Source organism: Chanodichthys erythropterus, chromosome 2 (genome assembly GCF_024489055.1).
Source record: "Chanodichthys erythropterus isolate Z2021 chromosome 2, ASM2448905v1, whole genome shotgun sequence".
Classification (NCBI taxonomy): domain Eukaryota; kingdom Metazoa; phylum Chordata; class Actinopteri; order Cypriniformes; family Xenocyprididae; genus Chanodichthys; species Chanodichthys erythropterus.
In genome coordinates this window covers 25851693-25868639 of record NC_090222.1, presented here as the reverse complement: position 1 = coordinate 25868639, position 16947 = coordinate 25851693, and the positions used below count along the sequence as shown (strand labels likewise).

The window sequence follows — 16947 nt, the reverse complement described above, 5'->3', positions numbered from 1 at the left end:
GTGTTGTCAAAATAAAGTTTTGATCTTTTAGCGCTATATTTTGTTCATTTCTGATCCCTCCACGCCACAAGTGTTGTTGGTTTTGTTCAAAAATAGCTTTGTTTTATTCCACCTTGCACCTTGTTGGACATGTGAAGTTGAACCAGATTAATTATATTCCACTATTATACCAGTCAAACATATGCATACAGCAGTGATTAAGCATGAGCAGTTCATATTCAAGTAATTGCTAATTCTATTTATTATATCATGTAATAATATAAAAATTCAGTAATGTAATTTCCTATCTATTGATTTTGACAGATATGAGGGGAACAACCCCAACGTAACAGGCACAACTGTAAGACTGAAAGAAACACAGTTGAACACTAATTCAGAGACAGACAGGTAGACAGACAGACAGGCAATCTGATGCCAACGGTCTCCTCCGTGACTCTCACGGGACGACTCCTCCTGCTGTTGCTATGGGTACCCCACCTCACCATGGCAACCAACTGGCTGTAAGTTGGCTTGTGTGAAAGCATTTGTTTGTTATGCCTTAACTTGTAATAGATGGTGACATATTTCTTTTTCACACACTTTCTTTGTTTCTTTTGTGTCTGTTTCCTCTACACGCTGTGTTTTATTTACCTGTCCCAAAATACATTAACAAATCGTCATCCTTTTATTCATATGACAATTTTTTCTCTGACACTATTTTTGTTTATTCTCCATGTTCTTCTACAATGCTGTACCTCTCTCTGTAGTTCTCTGGCACGTCTGCCACGCTCGCGTCCTGTGTCTGGCGCCGAACCATGTGGCCGTCTGAGGGGATTGTCACCGGGCCAAGTTGGGGTGTGCCGGGCACGGGGGGAGGTCATGGAGTCCGTACGAAAGGCTGCAGAGATGGTCATTGAGGAGGTAAGAAAGCCTGAAATACAATGACTCACAATTACAGTTCTGTGAACATTCTGACATTTGTTTGTTCAAGAACATGATGGTAAAAAATCAGGTCAAAAATATGCATACAGAAGGTCCTTTGTCACTCATTTTACCCTAGAGGATATTTTTTGAATAGTTTCAGTTTCAGTTTAACCACATACTTTAAAGTCCTGGCTACCAAAAAGTACTGTACATTTCTACAGTCATTGTCCCAGAAAAAATACAGTTCATTAGTCCATTTTTGATCTGTCTATTCCTTGTGACCACAGTTGTAAAGAGTACCTGGAAAACATACTTAAGTAAAAGTAAAGATACCTTACAGTGAAAATAATTCTAATACGGCTTGAGTAAAAGTCTAAGAGTATCTGATTTTAACAGCACTTAAGTATTTTACTCGTACTGAATATAGGTCTAAAAGCTGAATTAGTCCTCAACACATAAGATAAATGCCAGTGAAAAACAACCAACAGGTGATTTGTGAGGAGAGCAAACATGTTTATTTTCTAAAATCAAAATGAAACTAAACACCTCAATATTGCAATAAATCAAGGTCTACACAACTGCCTCTTATGTCTGCAAACACTCAAGTCTCAAAAAGGGCATAAGTAAACCAATATCCTTCAAAAAGGTCTCTTCAATATAACGAATAATTAAAATAATGTTAAGTAAAATGAAATAGTCAAAGCCTACTTGCACTGGACGTCATTGGCCTCATCACCGGCTGCAGCCATGTCCTCATCTTGAGACTCCTATTTGCTGCAATTCAGCAACTACCTGCTAAGGCACTCGCATTGGCATAAAGTAGCCTTTGTTGACAAGTTTGAATGAGTAGCAAGTAAGTTATAGTACCTTCAATGCCCTGTAGATGGTGATATTGCTTCTTTTGTAGCAGAAATAAACTGTTGCAGAAAAAGTTAGGTGTCATGCAAAATGTAACGTGCATTACTTGTCACAAATGTACTGGAGTAAAGAGTACATACACTTATTCAAAAATGTAGTCAAGTAGAGAGTAAAAGTTGCTAATATCTTTGATACTCAGTCGAACTACAGTGTAGCCAAAAAGATACTTGAGTACAGTAACTAATTACACTTTCTCGAATACTTTACTCTACTGATTGTGACAACTAACCACATTTTAGGCTGCAGATGTTCCAAGGCTATAAATAAGCCTTAACCTTTAAACTTTATCTAACTTTAACAGTTTAATATCTGCATATATAAACTCTGACTTATAGCCATTTGTTTCATTTTAACCACTGCAGTGCCAACATCAGTTCCGAAACCGGCGTTGGAACTGTTCCATCACTCCTCGTGGGATCAATGTGTTTGGACGAGTCATGAACCAAGGTTACAACAATGTCACAACATTTTCAAAATAACTTGCTGCCATGGCTCAAGCCTTAATTTAATTTAGAATACCAATTTTTGAATGGTAATATTTTAAAAAAATATATAGAATTTTAACATTTTTTATAAATGCCATTTATATTGTTATATACATGGTGTTAGTGTACGAATAGTGTTGGACAGTGGGTGGCCTTTGAGTCAAAGTTAAAAACCACTATAGAATTTTTTTTTAAATTAAATTACTCATTATTAATAAAGGACCATTTACCCACATTCTTATTATATCCATTTCACAAGACACAATCAATACTCTCAGCTTTAAAGGACAACCCAGTTTAGTCCTGCTCGGTTTATGTGCTGTGTTCAGGCACCCGTGAGGCAGCTTTTGTCCATGCTCTTTCATCGGCAGCAGTTGCCGTGGCTGTGACTCGGGGCTGTAGCAGGGGAGAACTGGAGAGGTGCGGCTGTGACCGAAAGGTCAGGGGGGTCAGTCCTGAAGGTGAATAGTAAAACATGTCAATAACAAATTCACACTGACAAAAAAACATATGCCAAACATATGCCTCTTGCTTACCCTTAGGTTTCCAGTGGTCAGGTTGCTCTGATAATCTGTCCTACGGCGTTGCATTCTCTCAGACCTTTGTGGACGAGCCAGAGAGAGCTAAAGGCATGTCGTCAGGGCGACCGCTAATGAACATTCACAATAACGAAGCAGGACGGAAGGCAAGCAAGATGTTTAACTTAATGATATCAAAACTAATCACCAACTGCATACTGATTTTTATGGTTTTCTCTGTCCATGTTCAGGCAATCCTCCATAACATGCAGGTGGAGTGTAAGTGTCATGGTGTTTCGGGGTCCTGTGAGCTCAGGACTTGCTGGAAGGTCATGCCTCCGTTCCGCCGGGTCGGTGCTGTGCTGAAAGAACGCTTTGATGGGGCCACGGAGGTATGTTACAATGGCTCTGTTCTAAACACTACTGAGTTGCTTCACCAACTGCTGCCTACATAGATAGCTGTCTTCTAAGGCAGAATCCTAAATGAGACAAAACCTCATGAGTGATTGATTTGGAATGCTTTACAAAGGTAGAAACTGCATATGTCACACAAATAGCACTCTACACTGAAGATATGCAGTTTCAACAGATTGCAATAGTGACTACTCATTCTTTTTAGAAGCCTTGGTTTCAGGCTCTAATCAACCAGGTGAATCACAACACTACAAACTTTGATTTAAAGCAAATAATTATTTGAAAATTGGATAAGCCAAAGGTAAAACTGTACTTAAAGGATTTAATGATGGTTATATTGTATTGTATATATTGTATGTTTATCGCAAAACATGCATATAAGTATGAGGAAACTAACTCGATTAACTAATTTGCAGTGCTTCATTGTTGTGCTGAAGAATTCTTTTGGCATGATTTACTAGTCATCATTTTCTGATTGGTGGAGATTTCTCTGCAGAATTATGGGTAATATAGTTTTCAACTACACTGTACAAAATTATTTTCATGATTTGTTATCATAATATTTTTTCTTTTGTTAAATCAACTTAGATAATTAATGTAGTTCAGATAACATAATATTTTGTGTTTCTGTAGATTAAAGGGTTAGTTCACCCAGAAATGAAAATTATGTAATTTATTACTCACCCTCATGTCATTCCACACCCGTAGGACCTTCATTCATCTTTGGAACACAAATTAAGATATTTTTGATAAAATCCGATGGCTCAGTATGGCCTGCATCACCAGCAATAACACTCCCTTTTTCAATGCCCAGAAAGCTACTAAAAACATTTTAAACGGTTCATGTGACCACAGTGGTTCAACCTTATTATTATAAAGCGACTAGAATACTTTTTGTGTGCCAAAAATAACAAAATAATGACTTTATTCAACAATATCTAGTGATGGGCGATTTCAAAACACTGCTTCATGAATCTTCGAAGCTTAACGAATTATTTGTTTCGAATCAGTGGTTCAGAGCGCCTATCAAACTGCCAAAGTCACGTGAACTATTAAAGTTTCAAAACACTTATGATGTAACAAAGCCTTGTTTACTGAAATCATGTGATTTTGAACCACTGATTCGAAACAAATGATTTGTAAAGCTTTGAAGCTTCATGAAGCAGTGTTTTGAACTCGCCCATCACTAGATATTGTGGAATAAAGTCACTATTTTGTTATTTTTGGCACACAAAAAGTATTCTCGTTGCTTTATAATATTAAGGTTATACCACTGTGGTCACATTAACTGTTTTAAATGTTTTTAGTAGCTTTCTGGGCATTGAAAAATGTTATTGGTGGTGATGCAGGCCTTACTGAGCCATCGGATTTTATCAAAAATATCTTAATTTGTGTTCCGAAGATTAACGAAGGTCTTATTGGTTTGGAATGACATGAGGGTGATTAATTAATGACAGAATTTTCATTTTTGGGTGAACTAACCCTTTAAACCAATCGCCTTCATTGTATTAACTCAAATTTTTTATTTCATTGAACTCAAAATTTTAAGGCAACTTACTTTTTTAAGTTAAACCAACAATTATTTTTTACAGTGTAGGAACTTTGCAGCTGAACATGACATGGGCTGATGGCTTCAAAACCATATACCATTGATTAACAACCCTGTAGCTCACTGTAAGCCTATATTTAAAGGTTTATAAAAGTTATTGTGAAAAATTAGTTGTGATTTTCACTTACAGAATCCAAAAGTTGCACTCTGTAGAGTTTGGTGTTAGGATGTTGCTAAGCTAACAACACAAAACTCTAATAATCATAACGATATGTAGCACATGGGTGAAATAGTTCTTTTTATTAGTTTGAACTATTTGTATTGAATGAAATCCACCATCTTGGATGAGTTTGTCGCAACGCATTCTGGGATTATATTCTCTGTGAAGGATACATGCAATGCTGCATTAGAATTTTGCTATTGCTACTGTAGAAGGCAGCATAAATAGGTTAATGTAATATTTGACAAGTTCAAGGGTCACGGCTACACTTTCTGCTTAGGTACGTCTGACACGCGTGGGATCTCGCACAGCTCTCCTTCCACGGGACCCCCAAGTGAAGCCACCAGCCACACGGGATCTTGTCTACTTGGCTTCTTCACCAGACTTCTGCCGCTTAGACCCAGACAATGGCATACCTGGTACTGCAGGACGACGTTGTAATGGTAAAAGTGTAGAAATCAGAACTACTTACTAAATCTGTATAAATTCTCTGATTTTACATGTCATTTCATCACTCTTTACTCATCCTTTCCTATTGTTCCACATCCCAGGAACCTCACGGTTGGCACCAGATGGATGTGAACTGTTGTGTTGTGGCCCAGGTTTCCGAGCAGGCCGAGCTGAGGTGGTGCAGCGCTGCTCCTGTAAGTTCTCCTGGTGCTGCTCAGTTCGCTGCCAGCAGTGTAAGAACACAGTGCTCATACACACCTGCCGAGAATGAGACATACCTGGAAGCACCTCATCTCATGCCAGCCTGCATTAAAGCCCATATGAAGAAGAACAAACAAGCTCCATCCAAAACATACTGAATCATGTCCTGAATTTGGTGACTTTAAAGTTCTTTCAAATTACAATTATTTTCATCTTCAATAGTACTTTTGTTGAAAGGCAATGTGTTAATCTGGAACACAGAAACCATTACATTTCTTAAATGCTCAAATACATGTAAAACACAAAAACCATTAACTAACTTGCTCAGACAACGCTCTTAAAGCTGAGATTAACCCCTGAATAACACCGGGAGAATAATTTTAGTTTAGTCTGTGAGGCCTTAGCATTAAATTCTAGTCTTTAGTTGCTCTCTGTTTACTGTATTTATAATTTCTTTTCAGTTTTGCTGATTGTGTTTATTTATTTAAGTTCATCATGCATGTGTGGCATTATCTCTGGATGGAAAGTTCCACCTGCAAACTCTTCGGCTTCAGCTGTTTTGTTTCAGCTTGTCCTATTGCATAGAGGCCCATTTATTACTATTGTCTCATTTTTATAATCTATATGGCGTAAAATAAAGTTGTTTGAAATCTTAAATGTGGAAAGAGGTTGTGTTTATTAATTATGGATACCTTTTAAATGAATAATATTTACACTCAAGTTTGGGGTTTGGTATGATTTTTTTTTTTTTTTTTTAAAGTGGTCTCTTGTACTCACCAAGGCTGCATTCATTGGACTAAAATACAGTAAAAACAACTTTTCCATTTTATTTTTATTATAAAATGTATTTTATTTCTGTGATGGCAAAGCTGAATTTTCAACATCAGTCTTCAGCGACACATGATCCTTCAGAAATCATTCTAATATGCCAATTTGGTGCTCAAGAAACATTTCTTATTAATGTTGAAAGCAGTTGTTCTGGTTATATTTTTGAGACTAGGCTTAAGCCTTGTCTGTGAAACCAGGGGTTAACGTCTTTACTGTCATGTTGATCAATTTATGTTTCCTTGCTGGATAAAAAAAAAAAAAAAAAAAGTATTAATTTCTAAATAAAAAAAAAAGAAATTTGCCTACCCCAAACTTTTGAACAGCAATGTACATGTTTTATGCGTTTGTCTGCTGACACCACACAATTCCGTAATCATCTAATAAGCAGGATACAAATACAGCCGTGTCAGTCGCACCAATTTTATTACAAATATAGTGAGATTCCAAACACCGCATAACTTGACTAAGAAAAGGCCACATTTTAAACTGTCATCATCATGTTATCTTCCTTTTACTCACACGACTATTAAGATCGGTTATTCAAAATATTACATTTAAAATAGTTATTTTATTAATAAATCACAATCAAATGGTACTCTAGCAAAAAAAATAAAAAATAGTCATTAAAAAAAACTCAAGTTTCAAAATGTGTCACCACTAAATTCATTCACCCAAGAAGAGAGAAAAAAAGAAAAAGAAAAAAAAAAACAGTAATACATTTAATACATACTCAAAAAGAGAAAAAAGCAAAAAACAAAAAATAAAATTCAGTTTTCTAAATGGCCAGCAGAAGGCACTGCATGGCTCAAGAGTGAATGCACTTAAGAGAGATTCTAGGAGCATGAACCACAGAAGAAGAGAACAGTCTGGCTCACACAGGAAGAAACAAATGCTTGTGAACTAAGAATTCACTGGCTCCCACATAAAGTCCAAACCTCTCTTATAAACCATATAACCTGTTACTCAGGAGGGGATGTGGCCATAGTGTGAGATTTCTATGGCCATAACACTCTGATCCAACATTAAAACTGTTTTTAATAATTAAAATATCTAAAATTGTTACTGTTTATTTTTGTATATGTTCTATTTCAATGCCATTGTCAGTGATTAGAGCTAATTATACGCCCAAACCATTAACGTAAGCTTGCTTTTGTGCCAGATCCAGTCCAGTACGTATAAACAACAGTAAGTGATAAGACAAAACCTGCCTTGAGGTGTCGTGTGAGTCCAGCATCTAGAACTGGCAAAAACGCAACATTAAAAACTGAAAACGGACCCTATAACAAACACAAAAAGGCAAATTTGTCTAGAATCGCTTTTGTGCCCATGGCAATTTTGCAATGTAGCAAAAATGCTCAACTGAAGACATTCAGGAAAGCTGAAATCAGCTTACTGCACGCACACTATCCACAGGTTACAGAGCAAATAGCTGAACCCAGCAGAAGCGCTCATCAGAGCAGTCAGCATGTTCGGCTTTACACTTTATGAAATGTGCTGTTTTTAGACGTTGTGTGCTAACCACCCTTGTGCAGCTTAGAGCAAAGCATGTGTTAGAGACAAACTGGCATTTGTCCAGGGAAAGCATTTCAAATCAGTCATTTTTGATGGTGATCAGAAACCTGAAGCATTTAATCTCATGTATTTGTGCCACTGTCAAACTTTTTTTTTTTTTTGGATCGATTACATGTAACTGACACTTAAAGCATTAAAGTGTATCTATATGTTGTTCTGTAGGCATCACATGCATAAAGTGCGCCTGTCTTTTTTTTTTAATTTTTTTTTTTTATATAGCTATACTCTTTGTTTGTGGGGGTGTTATTGGTTCCAGGGTTCTCTAATTTCTTCTGTTCTTCTAGAAACATTTAGAAAAGGCACAGTGTGCATATATTTGTTTACAATACCATTTTTGTTGCCAAATTCCTTCCAGTATCACGTTTTCTTTTTTTGCTGTTTTGTTCCCATGATTTTTCCCAATAATAACTCTCTACTCCAAACTCAAAAACCCCACCAGAACGTTTCTATTTCTCTGCCTCTCTAGTTGGAGTGAGTGCATCACCCACTGCTTGTGTTCCTACAAAAGGACGCAGCGCTTCTTGGGTTTGGTCTCCGGAGGTTCAAGGGCAGCAAGTATCGCCTCGTCGAATACATTCTTCAGGCCTCTCTGTAAGAAAGAGATCGTAAAATGAAACGTCATTTGCAGTAGGTCATGTGGGTAATGATAAGTGAGGAAAGCTGTTATGTCATCACAGGTGTGTGTGGCTGCTCTTTTAACCTGTGTGAGGGCGGAGCACTCCACGTATTTGACAGCTCTGAGGTCTCTGGCCAGCTTCTCACCGCTCTCAGGCGATATGGGCCGCTGCTTGTTTTTGGCAAGTTTTTCCACAGTGTTACTGTCATCCCTCAGGTCAACCTGAGTGCCCACAAGAAGGAATGGAGTGCGTGGACAGTGGTGAGAGATCTCTGGTACCCACTTAGAGAAAGAGGAAGGAAAAAAGGAATGGTTAGACAGGGTATACAAAGCTAATTATCATAGCACAATCAGAAACAAACATGTCAACAAACTCAGAATTACAAAGTGTGCAACTCTTAGACCAAATTTTCTGAAGAGAATCGATCACTTTATATGATAAACAGATGGAATATTCACATTTAAACATTCATCAGCAAACAAACAGAAGCTCAACCGAACTTGCTTGAAACGTGACAACAAACATCATTGGTTCTTGCAGGAAGCTCAAAAAAGGGCTATGCAACACGAGAATGAACCTCATTGGTTCTTGCACGTCAAGCAAACATGCTTGAGCTTCTGTTTACCATAACTGATATGCGAGTTGATGAATGTTTATATGTGAATAAAAGCCTAAATTCAATCTGTTCTTCATATAAAGTGATTGTGTCTCTTCAGAATTGTCAAAATGGTAGCTGCGTAGACGGTCAGTGGAGGGACAGAAATCTCTCAGATTTCATTAAAATATCTTCATTTGTGTTTCCAAGAGGAACGAAGATTTCACAAGTTTGGAACGACATGAGGGCGAGTAATGCCAAGTTTACACTACAGGATTTTAAGCCCAATTTAAGCCTGATTTGCAAGTTAACGAGCTCACCGACAGGTCGGACTGTGATCGGGGGAAAATCAGCGAGTGATCGGCGCTTGCCAATCTTTATGTGTGAACCACTCGACGCATCAAAGAGGCTCACTGGCGCGTCGCAGATGTCAGACAAATATCTACCATGCTAAATATCTGGAGCTGTCGACCGACTCCATATCCTGTGGTGTCATGTGTCACGACGCAACAGCCAATGAAATATACACTGATATGGAAGCAGCAATAACAATCCATTCAAATATAATTTGCCAACGTTTATTCATATCAGATACACGTTGTGTAAGTAACTATAAACCTCACTCACTCTATTGTTCTCCAACTTCACCGGCCACATGTATTTTGGTACAAATGGATGAATTCATGTTATAAATTAAGATCAAGGTCATTAAATAGGCTTTTAAATGACAAAACACTCACTTGCACATATTTGAGAATCGGACTATCAGATAGTTGATGACATGGTGAGAAAAGCAATACATCTGTCATACAGTGTGGCTGTAGCCGGCTGGCCGCGGTGTGTCACGTGACATGCATGACGCGTCGTCATGGAAACAATAAAGGGAAACGTTCTAAAATAACAGTCGCCTTAACTCTGGGAGGTCAGCCAGAATGTTTTAAACTTATGTGTGAAAGGGTTATTTTCATTTTAATTAAAGCTGCTGTCCATAACTTTTTTTGTGTTCAAAATTTGCAAGAATTATATAACGAGAATGTACAACATGAATCCATTTTCCAAATCATGTTTTTGTCTTACCATGAATCATTATGGTACACTTATAAGTATATATATTCTGACTATTTCAGACCGGACTTTTAGGACCCGCAGCAGAGTATCGCAGTAACTGCGTTACTCGCAGTAGACATACACAGAGAAAAGTAGCTCCGGCTAAAATGTTCTTCCCCAAGACGCGTGCAGTTCTCTTTATTAACCGCTAGAGGGCCAAAAATCATGCACTGCAGCTTTAAATTTAATTCAAATTTTAATCTAATTTCCTCCCAACATCCATTTTCAAATAAAGTCGTTGGGTGAGAGTTGTCGTCAGCTCGTTTTTTGTGTAACCTCCTGTTGCAGATCATTTACGTAGTGTGAACACAACGACTTCAAGACTTCACAGCAAGTCATGTAGTCTGACCAGCACAGTCATCTGCCAATGTTAAAGGTCCTGTAGTGTAAACTTGGCTTAAATGATGACAGAATTTTCATTTTTGGGTGAACCCTGTAAATCCATTTCTATTTCTTCCTGAGTTAATACATAAATAATTAAAAATAAATGTTTAATTAAAAAAATTATATAATTATACATGCTGTCATTCAAAAGTTTGGGGTCAGTCCTTATTTTTTTTTAAAGAAATTAATACATATATTAACAACGCTGTTCATCTGAACTTTCTATTCAAAGAACAACAAAGAATAAGCATGAGTTCTTTTCAAAAAAAAACAAAAAAAAAACTCACCAACCCCAAACTTTTGATTTATATACTCATGATTTAATGTTATTTTTGTGGTCTTTGATCCAGATCACAAAAACCAGGCAGAAATAATAATAAATGGCCCCTGTGGGCTCCCATACATTACATTATGAACTTGTAATCTCTGTACTGTCCTTATCTTACAAATTAATCTGTGCTGCCTATTTCCACACAAATTTTCCAATTCAGTTCTACTTCATTCTCCAAGAGAATATAATACAGCTTGTTAAGCATTATAATACATAATATGCAGCTTCTTAAATAAATTGTAGGAGCAATGTAACATGAATGTTGGGGAGAAGGGGATAAAACACATGTTAAAACACATGTTGTGGGTATGTGTTGGCAGGGAAGAAGGGGTGAGTGAGGGAGCACATACAGTATTTTGTTGACCATGCAATACCTCTAAATGATATAGAGAGTATGCCTTGACGTCACTTCCCCGCCGGAACATGCCCCCTCAGCCAGACTGAGTGGCAAAAGAGCCTGCTACATGTCTGGATTTAGTAGGGGAAACTGTCAAAACGCGAGTAAAACAAACGATTATCAGTTTAAACTAAAGATTTGGCTCGATTTAGTGATTCTTACAAGTTACCAAAGATCCAGTGATCCATGGATATTGATATGCAGCCAGGAGTCGTGTTTCCTGACATTTATATGTGCCCGACTTTGACGCCGGGGAAATACATAAAGCGAATTTGCCTGTGAACGCTTTATTGGTGTCTAAATCTGGTCACTTATCAATGTTATATATTGTCATATCGTCCAGCCCTAAAACTTGTAGTATTTGTCAGTGTTTATTTAAAAACACCTGATTATGCAGAATATAAGATGGTAAATGTTTATTTGAGGAGTTGTCAATACAATATACAACGATACAATATATAGGGTATGATTTTAATCCAAAATTCAACATATTGACAAAATGATAACTGCAAATCTACGTTTCGCTGCCTGGAGTCCAGTTGTTTCTGTAAACTGCAGCGATCCTTTTGCTTCTCTTTTCTGAAGCTTTCGGCAGTCTAAAAATATACCTGAGATTTCTTGTAAATCTATTTGTACAGTCAATAGCAAAGCTCTTTCCCGTTTTAGTTTTGAGTGTTTTTCGCAGTATTCACGCTGAAAACCATTGCTGCCGCTCAGTATTTTTGCCGCCCAGTGGACATAACCGCAGTCACTCCGGCCGACGGCGACGTCACGTGCATACCCTCTATTAGCCTTGATATAAAGAATCATCACAACTTATTTATTTCCTCCCTCAGTTACTTAGTGGTTTTGGTTTGTTTTCATTGTGCCGCTACATAAATAGACGTGAAATATCGACTTGAGATTTAATTATTTATGTTAGAAGAATGAAGTGATATAGCAAATATGAAACTACCACTGCATAGGAAATCAGTTCCTCAAATAGGCTTTTAAGCAGTCATTTTATAAAATTATTTGATCACAGAATGCTGCAACTGATCAATCACATATTCAAGATTATATATATTAATAGCAATATAAAGGAGTAGTTCACTGAAAAATTAAAGTTATCCCATAATTTACTCACCCTCAAGCCATCCTAGGTGTAAACGACTTTCTTTTTCAGCTGAACACAGAGTACAATAATATCCTGGCTCTTCCCAGGAGTTTTTGAAGCTCCAAAAATTACATCCATCCATCCATCCAACATAAAAGTAATCCATACAACTGCAGTTGGTTAATAAATGCCTTCTGAAGTGAAGCAATAGGTTTTTTGTAAGAAAAAAATCCATATTTAAAACTTTATAATCACTGGGTTTCGGCAACCTGACCTGACCGACGTATAACGTAGCTCCTCTTCTTTTGTATGTTGAAAGCCTCCGTCATTGTTCATTTTAGACTTCTAATTTGTGACCAGCATTTTGTTTGCTCTATACTCTGCACTTCCGCTTTCGTCAATTCTCACCTAAGCTTACGCTATGACTATGTCATGTGTCCTAAGTCATACGTCAGGTCAGAGGTCACCCTTCCACTGGAACTCGACTCGCTCGTGAACACGTGTACGGCCATTACCAGAAGCCAGTGATTAAAGTTTTAAATATGAATATTTTTCTTACCAAAACCCATCTCTTTGCTTTAGAAGGCATTTATTAAGCCACTGGGATTACTTTTATGGATATACTTAAGATTGATTACTTTTATGATTGATGAATGTGCTTTTTGGAGCTTCAAAAACTCAGACACTATTCAATGCCATTACAAAGCTGGGAAGAGACAGGATATTATTTAATGTAACTCCGATTGTGTTTTGCTGAAAGAAGAAGGTCATATACACCTAGGATGACTTGAGGGTGAGTAAATTATGGGATAATTTTCATTTTTGGATGAACAATTCCTTTAAGAATTTCACACTATAAATCAAGAGAAAACCACTGACAAACATGCATCTGAAAATTTCCTACACAAATCTGATGCGTCTCAGTAATGAATGTGCTTTTCATGTATGCACTGATCAGTTTAAGTAGATCATAAATCTATTCAACTGAGTTCCATTCAGCCCAGCAGGAAAATCAGGTACTGCTAAAGAGTGTTTTAGTGACACTAAACATGACGTCAGTGTCATCAAAGTAAAACCTGACTGTATGAAACATGCCATGCTGTTAAAGCATGTATCAACACTGTAATTAATCTGTACATGATACCATGCCATAGATATGGGGGAATAATTTTGAATTTTAATAAATTTGAAACAAAATCATGACATAATTTGGTATAGTTTAGTCTTCCATTTCTGATTCCCAAACAGTGAGACAAGCAAGAAAGCAGAAAGCTTTTAATAAACACCCACCTTCTCTTTCACATTCTCAAAGGAGGAAGGAGAAACAACAGAGAAGCAAACAAGGAAGACGTCTGTCTGCGGATAACTTAGAGGCCGAAGTCTGTCATAGTCTTCCTGACCTGAGAGAACAGAAACACATGCAGTTCATTACCACCGCTCTTCGGCTCTGAGAGTCAATCAATTTAATCCATCTTGAAAAACAGCTAGAGAAAATTATAAATTAACGTACATTACTGTTCACAAGTTTTGGGTCAGTAAGATTTTTTATTATTGTCTTATACTCACCAAGGCTGCATTTATGATCAAAAATATAGTAATTACAGTAATAATGTGAAATATTACTACCAATTAAAATAAAGTTTTCTATTTTAATATATTTAAAACATTTCTTATTATTATCAATGCTGAAAATGGTTGTGCTGCTTAATATTTTTGTGGATTTATAATTTAAATAAATTATAAATATATTTTTTTAGGATTCTTTGACTAAAAGAAATCTTTTATCTCTCATTATAAGTCTTTACTGTCACCTTTGATCAATTTAATCCTTGCTGAAAAAAACCCCCCATTAATTTGCAAACTTTTAAATGGTAGTGAATCTTATATCTTACCATTTTTCCTCATTGCTTCACCACTTAATAAGTATTAATTTATTTTAAAAAATATCTTTGATTGTTATCCTGTATCAATCTGAATAAGCAGGTCAGATTAAAAAAAAAAAAAAAAAAAAATGTTGTTTTCTTCGGGTTGTGGCATACATATGCAACATCATAAAATGCGTTTTAATGTCTAAAGCCGTATCCAAATGCACATTTTCTCTCCTCATACTGAACTGTGTGACATTCACTAGGTAGTGAATAGTGAATGAGCAAATGTGTCAGCAAGTCTAAACACAGTATGAATTGTTGCATAAAATGCCTGTCACTTATGTTTTCTCATGAGCTCAGCACCGTGGCAAGATAGAAATGAGCCAAGGCCAAATTTCCAGTTTTCCATCTTCATTTCCACAGCAAAAGCTATTTTCTCATGTCTCTTGGCATCATGTTGACACTTAAGTCAATATTAGTTGATGCAGTAGATCCTGACTATACTGTCTGAACAAACCAGACATCATTACTTTAAAAAAAATGACAGCGTGGACAATCAAATCAGATTTATGTCTAGAAGTAAACAAAGCCCCAGACTGAGTTACCTGCTGTGTCAAAAAGCCCCAGTGTATATGGTTCCCCTCCGATCATTACTGTGACAGCATAGTTATCAAACACCTGCAAAAAAACAGAAATAGATCTCATTCATATATATATATATATATATATTAAAGATCACATTTTATTTCAGACAACACTACAGACCCAAAATTTTTCTACAATAATCTAATCATATATCCTTTGAAATACACACATACATGAGAGCTCCTAAATTTGAAACAGCAAAAGGCACACAATAGATAATAGCTGCCATTATTACTCATAATTATTTGATCACTGTGCCCCTTCCCCAAATCTCTGACCCAGAGCCCACCACCCTTACCGTGGGAACATATTCAGAGGGGAATTTGTTGGTTGTGTATGAGATGAGGAGGCAGGTCTTTCCGACAGCTCCATCTCCAACCACCACACACTTTATGGTCTGCATCTATAAGAAGAGAGAGAAAGGTTAAAAATCACGTTATCACTGGTATTGGCCCTCATGGGATCATTCAGAAATACAGGAATCATTTGTTTCGTTTAGTTCCAGCGTTCACTATTACACAATTAGGCAGGGTGAATGCATTTACCAGAACTGTCAATAAGCTCTAAGTGATTTGATTTAATTTCGGAGACAAAAGCAGGCATACAGACTGACATCTACAAGAATGTGTCCAGTTTTATTTGCTTCCGCATATTAACGCTGCTTAGAGGAAGGCTTTGTCACTGTCATGCAAGTACTAACAACAATATCGCCTGCTTTTCAGCTTCATTGCCGTTTCTTTTCTTTTCTTTTTTTTTTTAAACATTAGACTTTATTAAAACTGCTCGTTTTTAATAATTACTACATTTGAAGACCAATAAAAAGACAATAAAACAAACGAATACAAGATAGCTTAAAAGTAAAACAATAATAATTCCGTTTATCGTTCATTCAAGGCTAATTTTTCTAAACATAACACGACACGTATTTTATTAATAATAAAAGTCGGATTTTATATTAAAATAATTTAATTCTGCTTTCTTACCCCACCAATAAAGTTAAACACTTCACCTTACAAATCTGCTTAATTTAATACAATAGTGAATGGCGAAGAAATTACTAGTTTGAGGCGATTATAGAAAACGAAAATAATCCTGAAGAGATTTGTCAGCAGTGAAGTAAATCAAAGTTTTGTGTAATGAAGGCGACAGGATGCTGCGAGGCTAAGCTAACGCGCTAGCACTGCCGAGGGGGCCACAACTCATCCTAAATCAAAATTACACAACGGTAAAGCCTGAGCTACAACGTGTACTGTTCAGCTACAGATTGATCGGTTAAAAGCCATATAAAATAATGCTACATATTGAAAATTGCTTACCGTTCCTCTCCGGCGACTAGGCGTTGGTTACGTCCGGGTTTGAGAGTATCAATCTGACGTGAATGAAAGCGAAAAACGTCCAGTCCTAGATTCTACGATACTCAGCCTGCCCACTCTGCGTACACGCCCAACACAAGTGGCCGCTAGGGGCGCAGCGACATTTTTCATGAGGGCTTTTGGGGATTATGTGTATTGTAAACATATTTAATTTATACTTTCGAATGGAATATATTAAAAATACATTAAAATAAGAAAAACATACACCCTCTAGACTAGTGGTCCAAAGAACGCTAGAGTGCTTTATATTATTTCTATTATATTGATAAATAAAACTTATAATTAAAAAAGCCTCATCATGAGCACATTTGAGAGCTGATAAACTCATATAGTGAAGTCTTAGTTAATAGTCAAACAGGTTTTACATGGAGAACAAGTTGAATTTTGTGCAATCAGAAAGTTTTAGCCAAAGCACTATGACTAAACTTTTGAAGAGAAATAAAATACAAATAAAAAGTCTGAAATAAGATCTAAAA

At 36.6% G+C, this 16947-nt stretch overlaps 2 protein-coding genes across 2 annotated transcripts; one reads left to right on the top strand and one right to left on the bottom strand.

Moving 5' to 3' along the window:
• Positions 1 to 386: 386 nt before the first annotated feature.
• On the top strand, positions 387 to 5728 carry wnt4b (wingless-type MMTV integration site family, member 4b). Its single transcript, XM_067394571.1, has 8 exons — positions 387 to 500; positions 747 to 900; positions 2184 to 2268; positions 2636 to 2767; positions 2849 to 2991; positions 3076 to 3216; positions 5288 to 5450; positions 5559 to 5728. Exons 1-8 carry the CDS (start codon positions 412 to 414, stop codon positions 5726 to 5728), a joined length of 1077 nt encoding a protein of 358 aa, XP_067250672.1. The 5' UTR covers positions 387 to 411.
• A 2250-nt stretch (positions 5729 to 7978) lies between these two features.
• cdc42l (cell division cycle 42, like) lies at positions 7979 to 16543 on the bottom strand. Its single transcript, XM_067406499.1, has 6 exons — positions 16415 to 16543; positions 15397 to 15501; positions 15059 to 15131; positions 13876 to 13985; positions 8759 to 8956; positions 7979 to 8647 (listed from the first exon to the last, which is right to left on the bottom strand). The coding sequence occupies exons 2-6, from the start codon at positions 15499 to 15501 to the stop codon at positions 8558 to 8560; spliced, it is 576 nt and encodes a 191-aa protein (XP_067262600.1). The 5' UTR covers positions 16415 to 16543; the 3' UTR covers positions 7979 to 8557.
• Positions 16544 to 16947: the final 404 nt, after the last annotated feature.

Excerpts from the sequence above, each read along its gene's own strand:
- wnt4b (XM_067394571.1), top strand. The coding sequence starts at position 412 with ATGCCAACGGTCTCCTCCGTGACTCTCACGGGACGACTCCTCCTGCTG. Across the intron at positions 2,269-2,635 it reads TGGACGAGTCATGAACCAAG|GCACCCGTGAGGCAGCTTTT; the intron begins GTTACAACAATG and ends TGCTGTGTTCAG. Across the intron at positions 2,768-2,848 it reads CAGGGGGGTCAGTCCTGAAG|GTTTCCAGTGGTCAGGTTGC; the intron begins GTGAATAGTAAA and ends GCTTACCCTTAG.
- cdc42l (XM_067406499.1), bottom strand. The coding sequence starts at position 15,501 with ATGCAGACCATAAAGTGTGTGGTGGTTGGAGATGGAGCTGTCGGAAAG. Across the intron at positions 15,132-15,396 it reads CCTCTGAATATGTTCCCACG|GTGTTTGATAACTATGCTGT; the intron begins GTAAGGGTGGTG and ends GTTTTTTTGCAG. Across the intron at positions 8,957-13,875 it reads TTGAGAATGTGAAAGAGAAG|TGGGTACCAGAGATCTCTCA; the intron begins GTGGGTGTTTAT and ends TCTTTCTCTAAG.